The 25,784-nt window shown below is 35.5% G+C and overlaps 1 protein-coding gene across 1 annotated transcript in view; it reads right to left on the bottom strand.

Annotated features, from left to right (window-relative positions):
- Positions 1-25,784, bottom strand: part of HMCN1 (hemicentin 1) — a 414,327-nt gene that overhangs the window by 309,482 nt on the left and 79,061 nt on the right. Inside the window, exon 2 of the mRNA XM_063104004.1 lies at positions 15,075-15,145. Within this exon, the coding sequence (XP_062960074.1) occupies positions 15,075-15,145 (71 nt within the window). The remainder of the gene's footprint in view (positions 1-15,074; positions 15,146-25,784) is intronic.

Below are 25,784 nucleotides of genomic sequence, written 5' to 3'. Positions count from 1 at the left end.
TTCTTTCCAGTCAGATGTACCACCTCACTTTTCAGATGTATTCTAATATGCCTTACACTTGAATGGTATTTAACATATTTTCCTTTGCCTAACAGTTATTTGAGGGATTATCATGTGCAATGAAAGCCCTTGAATGAGCATTTGTATACCAGGGAAGTGGGAAATAGCTATTAGGATGTTAGTAATTTTGGTATGTTAGATAGAAATAATTTTTACTTGTAGCCAACTTTTTGTATCTGTAATGGATAGTCTGGAATGCTCAAAAAAAATTAAATCCCTAGTGTATATTCAGAAGCTTAAATAAAAACATTCCCCAACTGTGCTTGACATTGTGCACCTGAGTGTGAACCACAGTATAATTTTTATCCACTCCACAAGTATTTGTTGAATGGCCAAGCTCCATGGCAGTGTAATTCTAAGGAGAGACTAATTGACTTTTGCTAATTGTCATCTAGTATCAAGGGACTAGGAGAAGTCTTCTGTCTATGGGCCAAGTATCAGAACAGCTCACCTCAGAGACTCAAGTGAGGAGTGGGAGGAATGATAAACCTTGTCCAGTTACTGAGTGAAGCATAGTCTCTGAACCCTGTGACTTAGGTACAAATTTGCTATAAGAGGAACTACGGGTGCCTAGATCCTTAGGCCTCCCTAAACCTTACCCAGGAGTAGATTCTAGAGACCACTAGAATACTTGAAAGTGACCCCAGATGAGTCATCCCACTGGGATCCCTCCATAGTTTCAGGATTTTCCTATTATTGGATGTAGTCTGAAAGGGGATCCTAGGCCTTTAATTAAATATTTTCCCACCCTATAAATTGAATACAGCAGATTAAAACCAATTTTTTTTTTTTTTTTTTTTTTTTTTTTTTTGTGTGTGTGTGACTGGACCGGCTGCACCGCACTCAGCCCGTGAGTGCACCGGCCATCCCTATATAGGACCCGAACCCGCGGCGGGAGCGCTGCCGGGCTCCCAGCGCCGCACTCTCCCGAGTGCGCCACGGGGTCGGCCCTAAAACCACATATTAGTAAAATCAATAGAGTCAACAACATTTTCTGTAGGTATTAAAACAACCACCTACTGCACTGGAAAAAAGCTCCTTTGTGAAACATTGAACCTCACGTATATGAGGTTTAATCCCGATTAATTACCAAAGGAAACAGTGTTATGAGCTGACACAGCTAACGCCACAGAGAATGACACAAATATAACTGCAATTACAAGGCATTCCTTTTATTTCTTGAACTTTTTTTATGCCATGCTCCTCAAAATGAACTTTTTGACTTTTATGGAGTAACTAACAAAGTCTCCAAGCAGCCAGAAAAATTGGGGAATATCAAGTAAAAAGGAAACATTTTGACTCACAGATGTCAGAAACCCTCACTGAATAAGCTTACATACATCCTTTCGGAGTGATTTGTGTTGCTTAGTTAATTTTTTCCTGACACAAAAATCAGTGTATTCTTTACAATAAAAATAACTACTCTGCCCTGAACTTCACATTAGCAAACACAGATTACAAGTACAGTGTAATTATATTGATTATATATTGAATATAAATCATCAGGAATAAAACTCTTCACAAACTAGTACAGTATATTTAAATTATTACCTTTCTGCTAACTGAAAATCAGACCTAAATGTTAAATAGTAATTTATATCTGAGTGAAACCATTTGTTTATTTCATTGTGAATACAAATCCCTGAAAAGAAAAGGTTTCTACTCTTTCTGAAAGAAGTGAACATATAATATTATATCCTTACAAAAGCTCCCTACCTGATACTTGAGTTTGGTTTTCTAATAATTTTAAGTCATAAAGGACCATTAAAATTATGTAGAAAAGGGATGCTTTAGAGTTACACTAATACTCGCAGAGTAGCTATTAACTAGCTTCATGTGGCAACTGAGCACTTAAAATGTGGTCAGTGACACTGAAGAACTGAATTTTTTCTTTTATTTAATTTTAATTGAAATTGAAATTTAAAAACCAAAGCATTGCTAATTTTTTCTATTAATGACATGCTCAAATGATAATATTTTGAATATATTGGGATAAACACATTATTGAAATTAATTTTAACTGTTCTTTAAATTATATTTGTGGCTCACATATTTTCGAGGAACAGCCCTACTTTAGAATGATACATTGGACTTTGTTATGTAGGCTTCATTCTAGACTGTTAATTGTAAGGTTGTTGCTTTTCTAAAAGTCTCTCGTGGACTTTCTTTCCTAGCAGAAATTATTAGAGGCAAAATTCAAGTTGTTTTAATTTACTAAGGGTCAGGAATCAAGGTACAATTTATTCTAAAAAATCTATGAGTCCTTGACTTTGTTTAAATATATATACAAAGTTTATAAACAAAGTTTTATATATATATATATATATATATATAACTATCTCTCTCTATATAACTATCTATAATATATATATATGTATATACTATATATATATAACTTAACCAACTGGTTTGCTAATATAAGGGTACCTCAAAAAGTTCATAGAAAGATTTGTACTATCTTTTAATTCTATCTTTCCACAAACTTTTTGAAGTACCCTCATTGTAGTTCTCTCACAAATCACCAACTGATCTTCTGATCTTTAAATTTAGTTTGGCAGAATAGGACTAGACTAGAGAAGTATTACCAAAACTGTCTATTTTTAGAAATAAGCCTCAAAAAGTCAAAGTCTTGAGGTTAATTTGGGTCAGCCTCATGCATATGTTTTAAAAATCTGGGGTAATGGAAATGTGACTGAAACTATAAAGACAAACAATTTTAAGTTTTATTTCCAAACTTTAAAAAAAAGTAGTACTTTAAAAGTCACAGTTTCTGTTTTGACCTGAATACCAAACGGGAAAAAAAATGCGAAATAAAAATCCATAAAACATCTATGATGAAAGAATTTGCAATTGAGAAACCTGAATCTGTGAAAAGTCTCAATACTTTAATTGATCACTTTTACTGGTAATAAGACACTCTACCTGTGTTAACTCAATACAAGTCTACCGTGAGCCAAGCACTGAGACAGTATTATCACATACACTATGTTACTTATTCTTTACATCAATTGATGAAGTAAATATCATTTGCTAAACATTTTATTGACAGAGCACTAACTCTTGAAAACCCATCCCTAGGGTCACACAATTAATGAGCAGAGACTTGAACTCAATTCTACCTGGCCCAAGAGTTCGCACAAACTCTGGTGAGCATTTTATTACCTTCAGCAACTTCTGTAACTACAAACAAGTAGCTTTTCTGAGACACTGTAAAATAAGAAAAAGAAAATTCCCATTCTTCTGGACACCCACAGAATACTGTTCATTCTTTCATTGTAGCACTTGCTGATTTGCATTATAAGTTACGTTTCCTCTCACTAGATCCTTGTTCATGTTTGATGAATGAATGGATAAATGAATGCATAGTAAGTAAATGGGTAAATGAGACTGTGCAAAGCAACCCTGACACCATCCGGGCACATTTGCTATATTCATCCCCAGCTTTACTCAAGCCTAGCCCATCCTATTTCAAGTGACATAATGCCAGAGCTAAATCCCTTAAAAGTACAAGTGCCAAAAGTTGCTCTTTAACCAAGCACATGAAAAAACATATATATATTTATATTTTTAAAAATATACATACTGAGGAGTATATAAATCAAACCATAACCATCTCTGATCTCTCTCTCCTCTCCCCTTCCCATCCCCGTCCATCTTGGCATACAGTCAGGTTTAATATTTTAAATTTCATAGGAGAGAACAAACATGGCTATGTAAATATATCTCTTAAAACCACACATACACCCACACACACAAAAAAATGAAAGGTATGATGGAAATGAACTGCATAATACACTAAATTGGACAATACCCTAAATGTATATTAGGAAGTTTCTGACTTTGCTAAGCTTGTGTTTTTATTTGAACCATGAAATACAACTAATTAGGATCAGTAGTCACACTCTTGCTCAGTATTTTGATATTCATTTTATCTTTCTAATTCTACTGATAGCGACAACTTACTAAATTACCAAAGACACATCTGATAGAAAAAATGTATACTGAAAAAAAGGAAGTATGTGTCCTTTCACAATAAACGTTGCTCCGGGAATAAAAAAAATATTTTTTAAAAAACTGTAACCTCACTGTTACAGTGATAATTATGTTCAAAAAATGAATTCCTGGAAAGCAAGATTAAATAAAATGAACAGAAAATTCTATCAGTCAAGGGAATGATAAATAAAACACAGATTATCATGCTGTTTTTTCTAAATACAAGACAGTGTGGGAGTATCTCTGGAATAAACTGAACCTTCAGACTCCAAGAGGAGTTGGAGGAAAATGAGGTCCCTATCCAAAACCCAGTGGGAAAATGCTCATCAAATGAAGGATCAGAGAATCAGGCATGCTAATCTCAGAGCAGGCACAATCCCATGTCGTATTATTTCTCTTCTCGTCAACCCATTTCAACTCTTCTATTCTTCTATTCCATTTCCATTGAACCAGTTGTTCTCCAAGTACACCTAACTCTAAGCAATCAAACAATGAAACTGTTTTCTATAGACCCATGCCTAAGTCCAAAAGAATTCTTACCGGCACTGCAATACTTAGCCTAATTCTAACATGAGTATAACCTACTGAATTTTGAGCTTAGTTTCAAAATAAGACTATATTCCTTTCACTTGAAACACCCGTGCTTGAAATGTCTTACTTGTACAATTTGTCCTATACCTATAAAATTTAGGTGTGAAGCTCAGTTGCAAGCCGAACAAAGTTTTACAACCCTCAGTTCTCATTCTTAACATACAGTTGTGCTATTCTATGGCTAAGAAAATGGAATGTACATGTGGAAACCATTAAATTACATTGAATCTAATTTAAAGTTGCATCCAAGCAAGTATAAAATAAATCAGAATTATAGCAGAGTTCATCAGTGACATGTTCTGGCCTTCATCACTTGCAGAAAATATGGCAGGGATGTACTGGGAGACAATAAGAATATTGCAGAGCCCAAACCTCAAATCTCTAAAATCAAAATAAATGATGTTACATCTCAAGCAGCCCACCATGCTGCCCTTTGCTGGATAGTTATCTCCAAACAAGCTCGAAGGAGTCAGAATCCAAATTAAATATCAAGGAACTGCTGACCTCAATTCCAGGTACATTAAAGTTAACAATTACAATCATTCGTATGCTTTCAGGTTATCACCTGTCAACAGTAAGTGCTTAGCTCTTCAGCAACTGATCTTTCAACTTGTCAGAACTTCTTTCATGGGAGGTAGAGCTTTGTTGGGTCTTCCAAGAAGGTTCAGTTCACTTCAATTCAAGTATTCATAAAAAATAAGTAACTTGATTTAAAAAATGGGCAAAGGAGCTGAATAGGCATTTCTCAAAGGAAGATATACAAATGGCCAGCAGACATGTGAAAAAATGCTCAACATCACTCAGCATCAGGAAAATGAAAACCAAAACCACATCGAGATATCATTGCACTCCAGTTAGACTGACCATTATCAAAAAGACAGAATAACAAATGCTGGCAAGGATGCAGAGGGAGGGGAACCTTCCTACACTGTTGGTGGGACTGTAAATTAGTGCAGCTATTATGGAAAACACATACAGCTTCCTCAAACAACTACAGATAGAACTGCCATACAATCCACCAATCCCGCTGCTGGGTGTATACCCAGAGAAATGGAAATCACCATGTCGAAGGGATACCTGCACTCCCACATTTATTGCAGCTCTATTTACAATAGCCAAGAGTTGGAACCAACCTAAATGTCCATGGTCAGATGACTGGATAAAGAAAATGTGGTACAATGGAATACTACTCTACCATAAGAAAGAATGAAATTCTGCCATTTGCAGTAACATGGACGTACTTAGAGAAAATTATGTTAAGAAGCCAGGCACAGAAAGAGAAATACTGCATGTCCTCACTTATAAGTGAGAGCTAAGAAAATAAACAAATAAAAAGAGAAAGATGCAACAATCACAGTAATTGGTTGAACTCTCAAAAGGAGAGAACAGAACTGAAGCCAACAGAGGTAGGAAAGGGGGGAGTGAGAAATTGGTAAAGGACCACAAAAAATAATAACAATGTGTAATGTTGAATACACTAATTATCCTGATTTTAGCATTGCAGGTTGCACACAGATATCGATATTCAAAGCTGTACCCCCAAAGATGTGTACAATCAATTATGCCTCAATGAAAAACAAAACAAAACAAAAAACCCACAAATATTCGTAAAGAATACAGTATGTACCAGGCACTCAATATCTTGATTAGGAAATCAGAAAATGATGTACCTTAATACTTTAAAAATTTTCAAAAGCTTCATAATTCATATGAATTATAAAAGACAATGGTCCTTCGAAGAGGAAAATGGAATAGAGGTAACCAAGCTTAACAAAAATACCATAGCTTCCAATCACCGGAAGACAAATGGAAGAGCACAGGATTAATTCTAGGCAAAGATGGGAAACCGGAAAGTGATATCTTGACATTCCCAGTCACCCCTTCAGTAATCCTCCCCTTCTCTACTTAGAAAGTTCCTTCCTCCATCCTTCAAGGATTCTGTACCTTTTATTGTAATGTCTTTTCCCATCAGATTAAGATACTGTCACTGCCCTGGTCCTGATTGATTCCTCGTCTCTCCTAACAGATCACTCCCCTGATTGCTCATGGAGCAAGAGCTGGAAGGGGACAGGAGGAAGGTCTCAGGAGGTCCTAGTAGCCTTTTATCAATTGCTTATTCAAGCGTCCCTGGTGGTCTAGTGGTTAGGATTCGGCGCTCTCTCAATTGCTTATTCAGGACTGAGGCCTATACTTGCTCTGGGCAGGCCTTCTTTCACTCCTATGCCCCTTCTCTATCTTTCCTCTGCTAGACAGGCACTACCTACCTACCAAAATCTCTCTCTTCCTTCTGCTCCAACTCACGTATGGATTTTACATGCCTTCCAGCACAAGTGGTATTGTCTTTGTTACTGGCTAGTTAATGGGGACTGTGATGCTGTAATTTTTCAATTTAATGTGATAAAAATATATTTATTCTGCTTATGTTATTTTATGTCCTGGCAAATAAACAGTACAATGCATTTTTTACTAATAAAAGCATCATAATTTATGAGACATCACATTATGAGGAAATGTGAGATCGACAAACTTTATGTTGTTTTTGAAGCTAATAGTTATTAAACAGAATTGATGAAATAAGATCTAGATCATCTAAAAGGAGGAGACCACATATATGACAAAGCAGAGAAATGAGGATTTAAAAAAATCAACATGAATATAGAAGGATAGAGATTTAAAGTCTATATAAGGAAACCTGAAGGGACTTAGCTGATGACTGGACCAGTATTCAATAATGTGATATGCCTGGCAAAAAAAAGCCCATATCAGCCTCCAGCACCAACAGAGTTCCCCAGACATCATTTTAGAGGAAGAGTCCCCAGGTATCATCTGACAACAAAGTCCAGTGCTATCAAGTATCTAACTAGTGTCATTCAAGTCTAGGGTACTGATAGGTTTCTGGAAGGAATTCAAACATCTGTTGGGGCAAATGGACAAATAATATTCGAAGTCAATCCCAACACTAAAACTTCACAATTCTTAAATTTTTTCAAGGCTTGAAATAGTTCCTTGAGAATGAACTGCTCGTAATTAATTCGAATTGAGAAGAAATGCTTTAATTTTCCTTTATATCCATTTCATTGAAAATGTGGTTTATAGTTTTCTCTAAGAATTCTATCTTTAGATCAAGGAACATTCTCTCTCAAGAAAAATGTTTTGACTTCCATCCATCTCCTAAAAACTGACAAGATCAAATATAGTGTTTATTGTGGGGAGCAGAACAATCCCTTGGTTGGTTACGTAGCATGTACGAAGTGAATCCAGGCATCATATGTTAGTGGATTCCTCTTTTTAAACGTTATTTTGTCACAGGAACCTGCAATATTTACTCCACAATGAGTCACGTATGTACCTTTAAGAACATTCCCATAATAAAAGAAAACCAAGAAATTTCCCATTAGAATCCACACTCATCCCACTCTAACCACCTGTATATTCTGTTTCAAAAAAGCTATTTGACAGAATACTCTTCTATACTCTTTGTCCTTTGAAGTTCACACAAAAGATCATTAAGAAATCAGCCAACTATTTGCTTCTGGATAGGACACCAGGGTGAATAGCTGGAAAAGAGCCAAACAAACATCCCTCATCCCCAAATAAGTTGGTTTGCCCCTCAGAGAATCCTTTACTTAGCGGTTTTAGGTAAGCCAATTTCTCAAAGCAATTGAAGATAGGAGTAGAAGTAAAAATATTTAAGAAATAAATTAATTTTATTGAGGATAAGACCAACCCTAGACAAACATCTGTTTTTAATTCTTTACTTTCCTACTTTGAAGTAAAATACAAAGAGGTATTATATAAATAAATGTGTTAATTTGATTAGATTAATAAGGTTACTTAAACCAATATTTAGAAGGAAAGTAGCCGAGCAACAAAGGAAACTGGCTTTGATATTAAATACCTCCAGTTCTGAGAGCAGCCTTGCTACTTGCCAATTTTGTGACCTAAGACGTGTTACCTAATATGTCAAAGCTTGAGTTTCCTCATTTGTAAAAAGACATAGTAATAGTTGTGTATGTTTGAATTGGGAGAATAACTTTAAAACATTTGCAGAACCCTTTATAAGGCACATCTTACGTAATTATGGCATAAATACTTGTGGATTATTGCACTTAAAAGAACTTTGGAGTACTAGAGGTAGTAGTAATAATAGCAGTAGAAACAGATAACATTTATCAAGTCCTTACTTTGGGCCAGACACTGTTCTAGTGTTTTTAAAGCTTTTACACATATTATAATTTAGACTCCTTTTCACACTATCTTCTCTAAATTAAATATAGGCCATTCCTCCTTTAAAGTGTACGTGTGTGTATGTATGTGTATGTGTGTGTGTGTATATTTATATATCTGTATATATACATAACTTGTAATTCAAATGCCTATTAAGAAAACATAAATGGAAATAAAAATTGCCTGTTTAAGTTGAATCACGTTCAATACCAAAAGTGAAAATCAAATCTTTTATAGCTCTATATCTATGTTGACAAATAATCCTTCCCATTTTCTTTCTTTAGCAAGTTTTTCCTTTTATTTATTTATTTGCTTTCTTAATTTTTTAGCCATATATCAGTTTGATTTTTTTTAATTCATATGAGAGAATTCTCTATAAATCTAGGGAAAAAAGCATACTTTTCCATAATAGCATGATTTAGAATACTAGAAGTTAGATAAAGTGTATACCAAATTGGCATAGTAAATTATTCTTCTAAAATCAGCACTACCTTATGCTCCTTTTTTTAACAGTCTTTGCCCATCTGGCCATGGTATTTCATATTCTCCTTTGGCAGTTAATTCTATTATCAACTGTTCCCCCACCACAGCAAAATATTTTTTCCCAAACCTCAGCTTGCTTCAGTTCAAGCCTATTAATTCATCTGTTTCTATTAAAGAATAACAGTAATTGAATCTCATCTTTATCATTTTCATGACTCTACCTTGTTGCTATGTTGCTATGAATGATGCTGTTCTGCATACAGTCTTATTACCGCTTTTTTAAAAAGTCTATTTTATTAAAAAACTTACAAAGGAAAATCAAATTATGTGTGAAGCTTTTTCAGTTTGGGGATCAATTATTTTCGTAAAAGTTATAATTGCAATTCCTTTCTTGAATGGAAATATCTTGTGTTTTTTGGTTTTTGTTTTTTGGTTCTGTTTTTTTGTTTTCTTGGGGGGTTTTTTGCATTTCAAATGTTTGACTAATGTGCTTTCTGTTCTTTAAAACATTTGGATAAAAGGCTTGAAAGCATATCACTGCCAATACTATTTTCTAAAAATCAACAAGCTTTATAGTTTCTTGTAAAGAATGTGACCCGAGGCAGGACTTTGCGCTGCATATTTGCAAGAACATTAATTCGCAAAGCTCTGTGTGATTTGAATACCATTTGTTGTCATCTGTCTTTCCTTCTTTTCCCCAGAGAGAAAGCTCAGTTGCTTTTCAAATTACTTCTCTGTATTCCAGATGAAAGAGGATAAAGAAAAATGAAATTAATGTTAGAAATTTAATGATTTAAGTGTAGTGATTTTTTTACAAAATTTTTCTTTGAAAATGTTAGATTGTTTTTCAAGTTAATTCCATACCTCTATAAGAAAAATAGCTGAGCCTATTGTAATGTTAATGATAGATTATTTAATTTACTTCAAACTGAATTCACCTTTCTTGTTTGCAAAGTTAATATAAATGTGGAAGGAATATTTTTAAAGGTTTTTTTTTTTAATTCAAGTTAATTTTAATAAGACAGCAATCAGCTGCTCTTGATAGCAGTGATTTTGGGGGAGTTACTAAAAATGCTAGAAGGTGAACTGAAGAAAGGCCTGGAAATTACACACAAAACAAGATTTAGTATCTCACAGTAAAATTTTATTGTTTGTGAAGTTAGTTTCTTAGACTGATTTATGAAATAATAAAATATTCTTTAAGCAAACAATGTATCCTTTAGGTTAGGTGTTAAGTGACAATGAGGCCTAGTCTTTTTGTATTTGACCTATATTTAATGAAATTTCCTGCCTTTTTGAAAGAATAATTTACCAGAAACTCTGACACTAAAAACTCTTCCATGGTATCCACAATGCCTGTAACATTGCCCATTGATGAATGAAGGGAAAAAGTAAATATTTGATTTCTTCCTGCTGGGTGTTCTAGGATCCCATGACAATGAAAAAAAAAATTCCTATAAAATGCAGCCTATCCAGAGGAAATCTCCAGAGAAATGGGCATCAGCTTTCATTCCAAGAGAAAAAGAGAGAAAGAAATATTATTTTTTTGAACAGACATAAAATCACATGACCCTATAGAATGCCTGTAACAGATTCAATTCTGGGGGGGTTGGGGAGAGCTCTGGGGAGGCAGTCAATGGAGTATGAGTCAGGAATCAGTATCCTTCACCCCAGAGGCAAATGGAGCAAGGGGGATAAGGCGCTCCCTAAACATCCTTCAGAACAAAAGAAAGGAAGGTAAGAAATCAGGAAGTGCCAGTGCCAGGTCTCATTAAGAATGTAGGCATTTTCATTCTGGCCAGATTTTCAAGAATATAGCTCAGCTTAATTCTCACAGAGAAAAAAAAATGAATACAGTAAATCCCTTCCTTACATTCTATTAGGTCTATTAGGCTAGAAATCTCCATGACTTGGCTTTTCTGAATTTCTAGAATGCAATGAAAACTGATAATTAGGTTTTTAAGTATCTTTTGTACCATCAAGTAAAGTTTAAATTATATTTGATACAGTTTTACTGTGAAATATACATTTATTCAACAGCTAATGTCCCCTCTACTGCAGACACTGAGCTCATCCCCCAGATGCAGCAGAGGCTGAATGGCAGCTGCAAGGTCTTGCCCTCAGGAACTCACAGTAGAATTGGGGAACATAAATGTTTAAACAACTAGGACAATAAAATTTCTAATTCCCATGATATATGTACAAGATAGAAACTTCTATAATAATTTTTTTAGAGGATCTGGACATCTAAAGTGGCAAAGAACTTGCTATATTGAGGGAGAGAGAAGTAAATAATAAATAAGTAGCAAGATAATGACCTGAAAAAGAATGACATGGTATAAAAGAAAGGAAATGTAGGACTGACCGTGAACAAATTATCAGAAGAAATTCAGTAAAAGAGAAAAATAGTCCAGGGATAACTATATAAGTCTATTTACATATTTATAAAATATAATTCAGGTTGGCATGCAATTTACAAATAGAGATGTGCACACAGACAAAAAAAATCACCCTTAAATACACATTTGGAATTCCAAACTTGGGTTTCACACCCTAGGCCCCAATTACATTCATACTATGTACAATTCCAAGTCAAGTCACTCATCCAACAGTAAAGCCAATGAAAGCATTATACTTTAAACTCTGATTTGGACTCTGTCAATCTGTACATTCTTGTATATTCATTCATTCACTTAAAAGTGAGCATGTTGTATATGCCAGGCATTTTACTGGTGGATTTAATGATGAGCTAAATCAGACATGGTCCTTCAATGTGAAACCCCAACAGCTTTGGGATGGAGGGAAGTAGTGAGGTAGGACCAATCCTGGAGGATAGGGCAAGTTTCTCTCAGGAAGAGATATTGAAGATGAGACAGTGCGTGTAGGATTTTAAGCTAGGATGAGGGAGTGTGGAAGTTGAAGGTAGGCTGAAGGACAGGAACTACATGTGCAAGGAGAACAGCATGTGCAAACCCCCTATGGGGAAACAGGTGAGGATGCAGATGGGGGAAGCTCCATGCTGGTCCCCCGAGGCAGAGAGCGGGGTGAGGGGGGATGGCACTAGATGGAAATGAAAGGTAGGCAAGTCTTAGGTTATTCAGAAGCATGGGAAGAATCTGATGAGGTGGGGGTAAAGGGACATGGATAAGGTGTCAGGCAGAAATGTTCAGAGCTGAATTTCGAGATTCTTTTGTCTGCAGAGTAGAGAAAAGGCCTGCAAAATAAAAGCAAGAGTAAATGCAAGGAAATCACTTGGGAGATTTTCTCCATTAGTTTAGACTAAAGATATAGTAATTGGGACAAGAATGGTGCTAAATGAAATGGAGAGAAGTCAATTGACTTAAAAGATATTTAGAAGGTTAAAAACGCGACTTACTGATGGTTTGGATGTGTGGGGTAAAAGTGAGCAGTGTATTAAAGAAGATTCAGATGTTTGGTTGGATAACAAGAATACCATGGGCATCATTCACAAAGGTAACAAACAGAGGACAAAGATGAAGGATGAAGGACCAAGCTTGGGGCACTGGAAAAAGAACATTCATCAGTTACATTTAGAAGGACATTGTGACATCCAAGAGATGAAAATGACGGTCTGTTCCTCAGAGGAGAGGCCATGGCCAGAAATATATTTAGGTCAGCATGAATGGCTTTATCTGAAGAGAGGATATAAAATGACATATATAAAATAACAGAACAGAAAGGGGCCAGTTCCAAAACACTGAGGAACCCCAACATTTGATATCCAAGTGGAAGGAAATGAACTTTCCTAAGAAATTGAGCAGGAAAAGTGGGAAGAAAAGTGGGAGAGCAAGTGAGGAAACAGATTGTGTCAAGAAGGAAGGAGAAGCTAATATTGTCCACAGCTACAAAGGCTTCCATCCAATATGATGAGGACAGAAACGTTTCCATGGCATTTTGCAGAATGGAGATCGTTGGTCACTCACTAAAGCTACTTGGATAGAGAGAGGAAGTGGGCACTAGACTGAAATAGATTTCTGAAGAGTGCATGTCAGGGATAAGGCATGAGGAAGTGGTGGCAGTGACACAGTCAACTTGCTGTGTCAACTAAAGGAATCAAGAAGGACAGAAGTTGTTATTTCTAAGGGGATTTGAGAAAAATAGAGAATTTTGTTGTTTATTTTGTTTTGCTTTTTATGGTTTTTTTGTTGGGATTTGTTTTTGGAGAGACTTGAGATATTTAAAAATCAGTGGAAAAAAGCAGTTGAGAGAAACAGTTTGATAGTATTAAGATCCCGATAAAGCCAAGGAGTTGGGATCAAGTAGAGAATAAGAATAGAATGGGTGTCAGGTGTAGGTGGGTTCTATGACGGATATGAGGAAGCTGAGGGCTTCATTTGTATGTGACTGTGTGTGAAAAGAAGGTCACCTGCTCAGACTAGAGCATTTGCTGAAATAGCCAGGAGTAAATAGGTGGTTAGATAAAAGTTTAAGAAGAGTGGGTAAAATTTGCAATTGTCATCAACAAGAATGGGAGATTTAATTAACCAAAAAAAGTAGCAGGATCATGGGAATAATAACAGTCCATTGGAAATATGCGTGGAATCAACCTGCCCTGTTGTAAGACTGCAGAGGAGAGGATAAGCATAAAAAATGCAGATAGTTAGAGGCTTTCAGGAATGAGGTCTGGCCAAAAGGCAATGGAGAAACGACAAAAGGGAGTGTTTTTAAAATGGTAGAACTCTACGCTACATTGATGGAAAGTGAAAGAAGGAGAGATATGATGGCTTAGGAGAAAGTGTAGGGGTCAATGGACTAGAGCACTTGAGGGTGACAGGGTATTTGCAGGGTAAGAAGTTGCACCAGCAAGTTTGGTGGACAGATAGCTGTTGCTGGAGACTAAGATGCATGAATTAGTTATTTGGTAAGTGGAACAGTTTGGGATAATGACAAGATCCAGGGGTGTTTGCGGGCATTGAAAACTAAGACAGAGTGAAGAAAAGGCCATTGAAAATGACTAGTAGGTCAAGGGGAGGAGGTTTGAACTAGGTCATTTCCATCAATGTTGAAGTCACCCAGAATGAAGGCAGCCCTGAATGAAGGCAGCCCTGAAGGGAAAATGTACCTAACGAGCCAGGAACAGCAGAAACCATATAGGGTTTTATACTGAAGCAGCCTCAAAGAAGCAAGTTTTTTTAATGAACGGATTTGGGAATAACCTTAAAGCAGCGCCAAAGAGAAGGTGCATATCCACCTTACCTCAAAGTTCTGATTTTATAATAACATTTAAACCAATGTTATCCATGCTCTCTAATAACCAAATTATGTTCACAGTCAAAAATTACATATGGTCGATTTATAGCAGAGAATATTAAAATTACCTTAGTTACACCATTCACGTTGTGGGAAGAATTATTAACTGTTCCTTATGTTTCTAAGTGAAGGGACTTATCTAGAGCAGGTGTCAGCAAACTTATTGTTTAAAGGAGACAAACAGTGTCAGTCACAACTACTCAAGTCTGCAGTTATAGCGTAAAAGCAGCCATAGACAGTGCATAAATGAAGGTGATATTTTGAACCCATTCTGTCTTATTCTCATAAATATTGTTCAATTCATTCTGGACTCAGGTGAAAAAAAGATTGGCATTTATTGGGTCCCTTAAAAAAACCAACAATTATTTCCTTTAGATTTAAAAAATAAGGAAGATCAGCCAAAGGTTTATGATTTTCCATTCCCCCAAAATAAAATTGAAATCACTCACCTGAACATACAGTTCTCTGAGTTCATATTGAAATTTCTTGGGATCTGTGGTAACTGTGACTGGGCCAATTTCTGTGAAGATAAAAATAAACTAAATCAATAAAGAGTAATCAATAGCATTAAAGACTTTGCTGTGTTTACGAATGTCTTTCAACTGTGCACCACATGGTTATTTATTTACCAGAAATAGCAAAATACCAAAGACTATTTCTTAATTTATAGCTACCAAGAATAACTTATAATTTACTGTAAATTATGCAGGCCCCTAAAAGAGCAAATTTTTAACCTTGGAAAATGCAAGGGAGCGTCAAAAACGACACAGGACAAAGATATGGCTCCATGTAACTGGAGACACCAGTTCCAGTTCTTTATTGCTCTCACCAGTCAGTACATATTTATTAAATACCTACTTTGTTATTAGAATCTAAGGGAATTACTTATTGATCCTATAATTCAGTTTTCTCAACTATAAAGTATAAATCTGTCTGCAATTTTTCTGTAAGTCTGAATTAGTTCAAAGTAAAAAGTTGAATGCTAAACGAACACGAAAAGTTGAATATTCACTGCCTATCCCATGAGGTTTTTGAGAACTTGGAGAAGAATAGATACAATGACATTGAAAACACAGGAAACAGTCCCTCTAACTTTTGTCCCCATGGCTGGGATGGCTGAACATTGCTATCACCATTCTCCTGAGCTGGCTTTGATCATAATTACCTTCAGGGTTCTGGCCACCCTCATGACTTCCCTAATGTACTGCACAGTCCACTGCTTCAAGTGGGAACAGGTGGGGGCCACTGCCTTCCCTGGAAAGCCAGAACTTAAATCATAAGTCAGGTGAAGAGGAGGAACCCAGATACCAGTTTGGGTTAAGTTGCAAATACGTATATATTATTTTATAATAAAAATATTATTTTTGGTAGGATACAGCATATCTATAGTAAATATTTTAATCCCCAAAGTTTATTCTCTTTAAAAAATCAATTTTTAAAAAAGATAAGCTGAAAGTGGCCTTTTATGGATATCATTTACTTTCCCTAAAAAGCATCCAGATATATACATGATATATTTAAGAATATTAAAATTCATCTGAGTATCATGTACACAGACATATCTTAAATTTCCAGGATGGATAGAAAGTTTTCTGTTTTATGTAACAAAGATACAGGCTGCATTCGAACTTATAATGTGCAACTACAATACAAAATTATAAAGATACTCAAGATTTAGCTTTTACAAAATATGTTCTAGCTTCCAAGGCATAATGTAGAAAAGGACTTTATAACTTTAAAGGATGACAATTAATTAGCCAGGCTTTTTATAACATGTTCCATATGGTATAGAAACAGACTGTAGGATTTTTTTTTTTTTTAAATAAGGTAAATTGGAAAGGAGGCACAATTTGTCTGCCATAACATGTTATTTTTCTTAGAAATTACAGGGAAAAAAATGCCTCACTCATTCTCTATAGATCAGACACCTTGCAATTCGCAAAAGGAATGGAGAGGCGACTGGAGAAACTGAAAATACAAACATCTGCATTCCATACAAAGCAGAACAGTCATTAGCCATGTCCTGAGTATATGGAAAATGGGAGAAGCCTACTCCCTCAAGACTAAACAAAGGCATATTTTGCAAAGGAATGCAAAAGAGCAAAGAATATGCCAGGCAGTTACACCCTGACATATAAATCGTAAGCAGCATGGTCAAGCCAAGCTTGTATGTTCCTACATTGCATAATACTGTAATAATCCCTGAATTTAAAACTCAAAAAGTAGAAAGGAATACAAAGAATACTAGAAAAAGCCAATTATATAAGAATTTTTTAAAGTGTGTAAATGTTCAAGGACATTCCTTATGATAAAAAAAAAAAAGTAGCTCTGGTTATAAGCCTGTTCTTCAAGAGTGGGGATCAAGGAATGCTATTAAATTAAGAGGACTGATGAGCCTTCATTTTAGTTAACCAAAGACTCTCAAAAATACACCTGTTTTCAACAAAGACAGGAAATCTCTCCTAAAGCTCATTAATAAACATTTTTGCAAACCACACTAGACAGCTGAGATAAATCTTTTATCAGTTATGAGAAATACTCAGGAGGGGTAACAGCTTGCCAAGCTGCCATATCCCTCCAGCTGTAAGCATCGTTTTCCAACTCTTTTTAACTGAATGATATGACAATTTGGCAAAATCAGCCCTTCTCCTTTTCAGGATTCACTTCCATTCCAGACTTTCTCTTCACATAACAGAGCCCTGTGCCAGTTGTGTCATTAGCAATTTCCTCCTCTCTTCTTTTTTGCTCATGTTGGTTTTATCCGCTGCCAAGCCTTTGATGACATGCAGCAGGTACAACTTTGTCCTCTCTTCCTGCCTGAACATGGTCCTCTATTGCTTGCAGAATTAAATGGGAATTCTCCAAAGCAATCCAGGCCTTCTCTTCTGTGTATTCAAACTTCAAATTTCGTCAACAGCCCTTGGCATGAAACTATTGTGCTTTCTCACCATTTCCATGGCCATCTCCCATGTCTTTCATCTGCCCATGCACCTGAGTCTACAAGGCCTAACTAATTTCAATCCTATCTCCTTGATTGTTTGCCTTTTCTCTAATTTGCTTTTAAGTTGTCTTGATAATATTGTCTATAATAAAAACATGGGAAGAATGAAGTTGCATAATATTCAACAGAATGCGGAGATCATATCCACTTTGTTTGGTTTATTTTATCTAAAATAAAAAGAAAATCCACCAAAAGAATATAAAACAACCATCAATCTCCAAATAGAATGATAAAGCTAGAAGGGGCATTAAAGATCATTTGGTACAATCCCCTCATCCTACAGTCAAGAAAACTTAAGGTCCAGAGAAGATAAAATTGAAAAAACTTTGGTGGTAAAGAAAGAGGTTAAGACATCTGATAACATTTTCTACACTGAACAACCCACACAGTTCATGAACTTTCCTTCTTTTCCAAGATCTTCATTGTGTGAATATTATTTCACCACTAACTTTCTCCTCCTTTCCTCTAGACCATGGCAGGATGGGCCACGTTCAGGATCCTTAATTTGACCCACATAACACTCAGAATTCTTCATTGTCACATGCTGGCATATTTTCTTTAATAGAATGAAGAATTTATCCCTCTTGCCTACTAAATACTATAAACACACAAAGAAACCTCACTGGAAGAAAGTTTTTTCAAATCTATTTACCAAAAAATTACTGTATTGAAAACCTACTATATGTGAACACTACTACATATGGTTGCCACCGGTAACATGAAGATAAACAAACATGGACCCTGTCCTCAAAGGCTCAACAGTCTAGTGGAGAAGATCAAAATGTAGATACATAATTATAGTGCAATGTAGCAAGTGCAGAAAAGGAAGTATGGAAAAGATAGTGTAAAAGCTTAGACGTTAAGCCAAAGTAGAAGCTTAGGGGAAAAGCCAAAGCCACCCAGCCTCTTTAAAGGCTACCACAATATCACATGCCTGCACCTCGAGGGGATGAACTGTCTCAGTGTACATTTAGTAGATTCTCAGTAAATGTTTGAAGACAGGAGAAAAGGGGGAGAAGAAAAAAAGAATAAAAGTTAAACCCAGGCCTTCAGATCTTTTATTTCCTGCTCTTTTGCCTACAGCAGGGAGCCCCCGTGCTAGAGATAAAGACCGTACTACAAGATCAGTGATGATACTGAAAATGTTTTTAGTTTCCTATGTAACCAAACTATTTTATTCTTTACTTTAATCAAGCTATTGATACAGATAATTGATAAATACAATTTTCCACGTATGGCTTATTTTAAAAAACAAAAGAAACATTAAGGTAAAATGTATTACACAAATATAAGAAATGTCTTGTTTCAGAACACCACTTTTGATTTAAAAGAACAATAGTGTCTGAAACTCTAAGAAGTCTTTCCTCTTTTTGATAATCTTGTTATTCCCGTTTCCTAGGTATTTATCAGACGGGTTGGATTTATTTCCAACATCTCAGCCATTGTTCTCTTAATCTGAGTTGCTGGAATTGTACTTGAGAAAATAACGAAAAGAAATTCACAATGTAATATTTTCTTTCACTGCTTCATTTGGCAAGATCAATATCCAGCTCCTCACTTCCTTTTTCCTTTCCACTAAGATTTCTGCTCCTTACAGTTTTTCATTACTCAAAATGGTTCCTTGATAATAAGAAGAATATTTACTACTGCCTTCTGGGGTTCAAACACCACCTGAGAACAGTGTTCACAATTTCTTTGTTCATTTTTTAAAAATGTACAGTTCTTGACTTTATAGTGATAGTTACACATGAATAAATATGTGAAAAGCTAAAACAAGAACCTCTAAGCTGAATTATAAACTGATCAATATTTGTAAGACATTGTAGAAGAAACAAAGAAATATATTAATCAGAGGACCTGCCACAATGGAAGCTGAAATATAGTTGAAGACTTAAAAAAATAGCAAGGTATGAAAATGTAAAAGAAGTCTAACCCAGCATCTGAGAAGGGCCAAGTGATACATATGCAAATGGACAGTGTATTTTCTCAGTGAATAGAGAAGGCACTGAGCTCCAAGAAGATCCTTGAGTTCTAGGGACATGCTATGGTGAAGGCATCCAGGAAGAGCCGAGGTACGAGTTGGGACTTGAAGGGAACACCAGATTAATAGAGGGTGACAACAGAATCATGAAATTGTAGACATTGAGACATGACCTGCTCAAAATCTCTTTCATGAGCTGAAACTCAACATGTGCCACGTTCTAAAAGTTCTGCTCACAGTCAATTAATTTAATACAAATCAATTCTAATGTCTTTTATGTGCAAAGATGCTAGTACAAATATTTATATTCAAAGTACTAAAGTTGTTTTCTGAATAAAAATTAGTATATTATGTTTCCTTCTTTGGGTACTACAGAAAAATCATATCAATAATTAGATTTACTTATACTGTTTTCAATTTGATCTATAATATACTCTTTCCAGATTTCTCCATTCTCACTCAATTATAATGTTGCTGTCCAGCACCATTTTTAAATGACCAAAGCAGAACTGTTTCCTGACTTTGTGCTGAGCTAATGCCAAGTATATTTCAGAACTCATTTAACTGAGTACATTCCTACTCACATCAGAACAGGTAATTTTCAGGACGACTTAAAAGCCTTTAATGATTGTTTTGGCAATGAAATGATGTATTTGGTCTATTTCATAAAATTTAACACAATGATGAATTCATGAATAGCATGTTATCTAATATTAATTAAGTGACATTTTGTTCCACTATCCAAAGAGATTATTCATTTAATAATGAGCTGTATGACAGCCTTAAATATATGCATCTAATAAAATTACAGACAGTAAATGTATAATGTACAGATCATTTCACTTCACGGACTGTTGAACAAGATGTAGAAAAAAAATGTTAACATGAATTCAGCAATGTTTCACAACAGCTTAGAACAAGAAACAAAGAAGAAAGCTTTAATAATGGGCACAGGGCTTTGAGGTATATATAGTAGGATGTTATTGCTTAGACTGGACTTTGGCCAGGGTCACAGCAAGAACTCTTGCAAAAACAGCCAACAAACAACAATGGCCAACAAAGTTCAGACTCTCAGTTTTATATGTAATCCTAAAAATAAAATGGCATTCTTAACATCAAAATATATCCATGCACTGGAGATACACTATCTCTCTGGTATAATCAGAGAGGTAAGAGACCATGTAATATTTTAAGTCATGCTACTTAATAAAACTTAATTTAAAAGCTTTCCAATGTGATGAAGGTGCCCTGAAAGCAAACAAAAAGAGAATAAATACCAAGTTCAAGTACAATTTTACATTTAAATAATGATATTTTTATAGGAAAATGTGTTTTAAATTTTAAGGATAAAAATATTGGAATACATTTCAAAGTTTAAATTGCTCTCAGACAATTCTTTAACATTAATACTCTTCCAAATAAACCTAGTCATCAGTTAGGGATAAAGAATAGAAAAATTACAAAGAGAGGTAAAATGTTGAAGAAGAAGAAAAAAATCTGCTTGCAAGTTCTTAGAAAAGAATCATTGATATTACTGAAATTTCCAAATGTTGGAAGAACAGACTTAACTTCTGCCCTGATTGTTTCCTCAACAACCAAACAAATGTATGCAGCCCTTTTATCATGTTCTCAAAGAAAATATAATTCAGTGATCCAAAACCATATTTATGAAGTAAACATTTTATTTGCAAAAACATGGGAATCAGAGACATTACTAAAAATATGATAGATATGTATATAATAATATTTATATTAACTCAACAAACAGCACTACATCCTTAAGAATAGTTCAAATTATCAGGAGAAAGCACAAGCAAACAAATATGTTTAAAGAAAGGGGTCTTGATTATAATAGTCAGAAATATCTGGCTGTGTATTACAAATGTAAAGGTAGGCTGCATGGATTTATGACCAGTGAATCTACACAAGGCCCTGCTCTCAACTGGGCCACACCTCGAGGTTTAATGCTTTGCAATCACTGTATTCAAATAATTTTTTCTTTGGATTTGTATTTTGTAAGTGAAGTCCAATGGGACGGTGGAACATACGCTCTGAGCTTGGAACCTCAGCTCTTGTGTAGTCTGGCCCCCACCCACCCACCTTCCAGGAACCACCTGCTCTTCCATTCCTAGATGCCGCAGGCCCTACCCATTAGCCCCATCCCTGCTTCTGCCAGCTGTCATCTTCCAGCCCAACAGGGACTTGGATGTGGGGGTGGTAAAGATTAGGATCAGGTCAAGCAAGCATGCAGCACCATCTCTGAGCAGGGCATGGAGGTGGCAAACCCTGTTTCAGGCTGGCAGCACCACAGTGCTGACCAAGGCCAGAGGCCAAGTCTGGGGTGGGGGGTTGGAGGCAAGCAAGCCTTTCACTCACTTCCAGTCCAGCTACCAAGCATGTCTGAGTGTAGAGGATTAAAGAACCCTGGGGGTCACCTGTCTGTCAAGGGTTGGGGCAACTGGCCCATGGAAAGAGGAGATGTCTGACTCAACTTTGCTGGATTCTGTCCCTGATCATGGCTGATGGGAGGAGGAAACCTGACAGGCCAGTCTGCCTGGAGACGGAGCACAGACTTTATCATGAGGAAGATCCCCTGGTACCCTCAGGGTCTGCACTTGCCCCAGAAGTATCCAGGTGCCCAGGAGTGCTCCCTTGCAGGCTCCATAACTGGAGGACCTTTTCTTCTTGCTTCCAACTTTCCAAAGTCTGTCTTAAGTTATTAGCATGAATTTTACCATCCATCTTTCTAGTGTGCAATGCCGGTTTGAAATGCAAATATCAGAACATTTAACTGGTATGCAGATTCACTCAAATTACACAATTCAGACTTTGTGGCTGATCCCAGATGGTGCCTCCAGCTGGGCAGAAGAAACAAACACAAGCCAGGTTAAGGAATGTTAAAGGCAGAACCTATTATAATCCTAGCAACAGTATGAATGTTCCAGGTTTATCATGACATTAAGTAGTACTCTTTATTGAAAAACATAAAAGAGGTATTTTAATAAAAAGAGAAAGACCATGTTTATATACAAGAAGAAAGCTATATATTAAAATATTTATATTCTTCTGGCAAGTTAATTTACGGATTTAATACATTTAAATCAAAATCTCAAAAAGGATTTTTTTTTGTTTGTGTGTGTTTTAGAACATCAAGTGTTCTAAATTTAAGAAAACTTCATTCTTAGATTTATTTTGAAAAGCACATGGGCAATTATATCAATATAAACTGATAAAAGACTGTAAAGGTCCTTACAAGCATCAATAACTAACAGGATAGGAGTGCCAGTATCAATATGCAATAACTGGAAAAGAATGAATATTGAATATACAAACTAGCATCTCAAGACAAGGTGCATAAAGTAGGATTATTTATTTTTTAAATATTAAGCTTTAAGTCATATTTTATAGTATGTAGTAAAATAAGCTCCAAATGGACTAAATGGTTAAATACACCATGATAATTATTTTAACTGAATCTAAATTGGAATATATATCAGATCTATAGAAGAATAACATTCTCCTCTTCAGAGCAATATAAGACATTATAAGAGAAAATAGTAACATGTGAATATACAAAAATGAAATGCAAATTAACATCTAAAACAAAATATAAAACCAGATTTGGCAGCATTTTTATCAACAATTAAAACAGATTAAATCTTATGCTATCTGAAGGGATCGTTCAAATTCGTAAGAAAAAAATAAAGTACCAATCACTCTATGAATGGAAAATTAATTTTAAAAGAACAAAAGAATAAGAACAGAAGCAAAGTTCCTATTTGTCATTGTGAAAGAGACACAAGCTCCAGAAAATTTGAAATATTCTTTGTAAAAAAGAAAACTTTTTAAAAAGATTATTACTCAAATCAGTGCCATAATAAACCTGGAATATTCATACTGTTGGTAAGATTATATATGGTTACCACTTCGGTGAAATTTATTATAGTTACGTGTATTATAGGTATCACAACTCTTAAAAGTCTCTTGTGATAAAGTCATTTCCCTTTGTTTTAATTCATTGGAAATAAAAAGACACTGATGTTATTAGGATACCAATAATGTCAAAATAGAGAAGTGATTAAAAGCATCTGATTCTCTACATAATATTAGGCAGCAATTAAACTATTGTTCCATATAGAAACACAAGTCAATGTTTATCGTACAATATTAGATAAAAAGGCAAAACAGAATTGTATATACATTTTGATGGCAATTATCTACAGACACACATGCATAAGGACAAATTCTGAAATGTAATGCTGGAGTAAAAACTGATGCTTGGAATAGATGAAATAATGAGTACTTTTTTATTTTTTTCAAAATTTTCAAATTATTGTACTGTTTTATAATTTGAGAAGAAAGGGAAGACTCTCATTTGATCACACACAGGATTGAGGTTGCGTTCATGAATTCTGGCTGTGTGTGGTTATTAATTTGTTTATAATGGTCACGTGAAAAAAGGTATAGAATTTCTGAGCATTAGGCGAGATAACAAAAAAAGCATTAATTTGAGACATTATCTGTTAATGTTCTGACGTGAAATACTTTAAGAAGTTAGAGTCTAATCAAAACAGTCATTGTCTGGATGTGGTGTCCTTTTTCAATCCTCTCACTTCAAACTTTCATCTCTTTCAAGTGTGCAACTCTTGGCAATGCCCTCTTCCTACTGTTAGTCTTTACTGAACATACAAAGAATTCCTTTTCATTGAATGAAATGAAACATTGTTCAGACTTTTAACACCAAAATCCCACCACCGCCAGATTTTGGTTCTCTTTTTCTGCCTATTACTGATTTTTATTTTTCTCTACACACTCGTGCAGTGATGTGTGTCTATTCATATACACATGCGTACTTGTCTTGCTTTTATCTCTTCATAGAAGAAACATTTAAAATATAAAATATCCAGTATAATTGTAAATATTGAACATGAAACTGAATCATCAATGCATGCATCCATTTTGAATTTAAATACTTCTCCTAATGTGAAGATGTTCAGAGTATTCACTTGAGTTGGTAACTAGAAGCATCACAGATGTGGAAGTTACCCTAGTCTCTTTAAGGTCAATGAAGTGAATTACTTTGTTCTAATTTGAATCTTCTCCAAAGGCATTTCAGCCTAAGACAGAACCCGTACATCGCCCTGACACTTGATAATGAGAAAGCATCCACGTGTGACCTGTCCCACTTCCTCTCCTTACAAGTAAACAAGATTCCTCAGCTGTCACTGCTGCAATGGCAGAGAGGCATGTGTGTCCACACAAATACCAACAGGCTGTGGCATATATCCAAAACTTTCCAAAACCTTAGCGGAAAAACAAGACATTCTGTGGCATTCTCTGGTATCAAGTGATCAGCCCACTCTTACCAAATGGTATCACACGCACGGTTTCAATACCTCTGCTCCCAGTTCCCATTGCTTCTCTACTTCGCTCTGGAGAACACTGCTGTTAACCGATTAAATCAAGCCTTCTCTTCAAAACCTGAACTTCAAAAGGCAGAGATAGTTTCTTTGTTGTACAATCTGTACTAAAACCAAAATGCAATAATCGACATGTGTTTTACAGGCATCCATTAATAACAATTAGCAGAGACACTGAAAGGGGGATGAAAATACTACTGGCAAGTTATATTATGTCACTGTTTCTGAACTAATCTAGAAGAATATCCACCTCTACATTTTTGAGTATATTTCTCTGTTTTCCTATTTACTCATCAAACCTTTCTTCAAAATTCAACTCAGGTCCCAACTTTTCTGGAAAGTCTCCTGAATGTCTATTTCAGTCCTCTGAATTAGAGATCACTCCTCTGAATTCTTTTAATGACATGTCTTAACTATCTGTTTGGTATTTCTCAGATTTGGCAGGTATTCTTTAAAAAGGCCTCTGATAATCTCCACCTTTTGGTATTCACACCCTTGTATAATCCCCTCCCCTTGAGTGTGGGTTGAACCTAGTGCCTTACTTATAATAAAGAATAGGGCAAAAGTGATGGGATGGTCACGACTAGGATTAGATTACAAAGAGACCCTGGCTTCTGTCTTGCATATTCTCTTGCTCTGATGGAAACCAGTCCTATGAGCTAGGCTGTTACCCTATGCAGGGACCCACATGGCCAGAAACTAAATGCAGCCTCTGGCTAACAGCCAGCAAGTACCTGAGGCCCTTAGTCCGACAACT

Source organism: Cynocephalus volans, chromosome 8, assembly GCF_027409185.1.
Source record: "Cynocephalus volans isolate mCynVol1 chromosome 8, mCynVol1.pri, whole genome shotgun sequence".
Classification (NCBI taxonomy): Eukaryota; Metazoa; Chordata; class Mammalia; order Dermoptera; family Cynocephalidae; genus Cynocephalus; species Cynocephalus volans.
The sequence above is the reverse complement of the archived record's forward strand: the minus strand, read 5'-3'. Positions and strand labels throughout refer to the sequence as shown.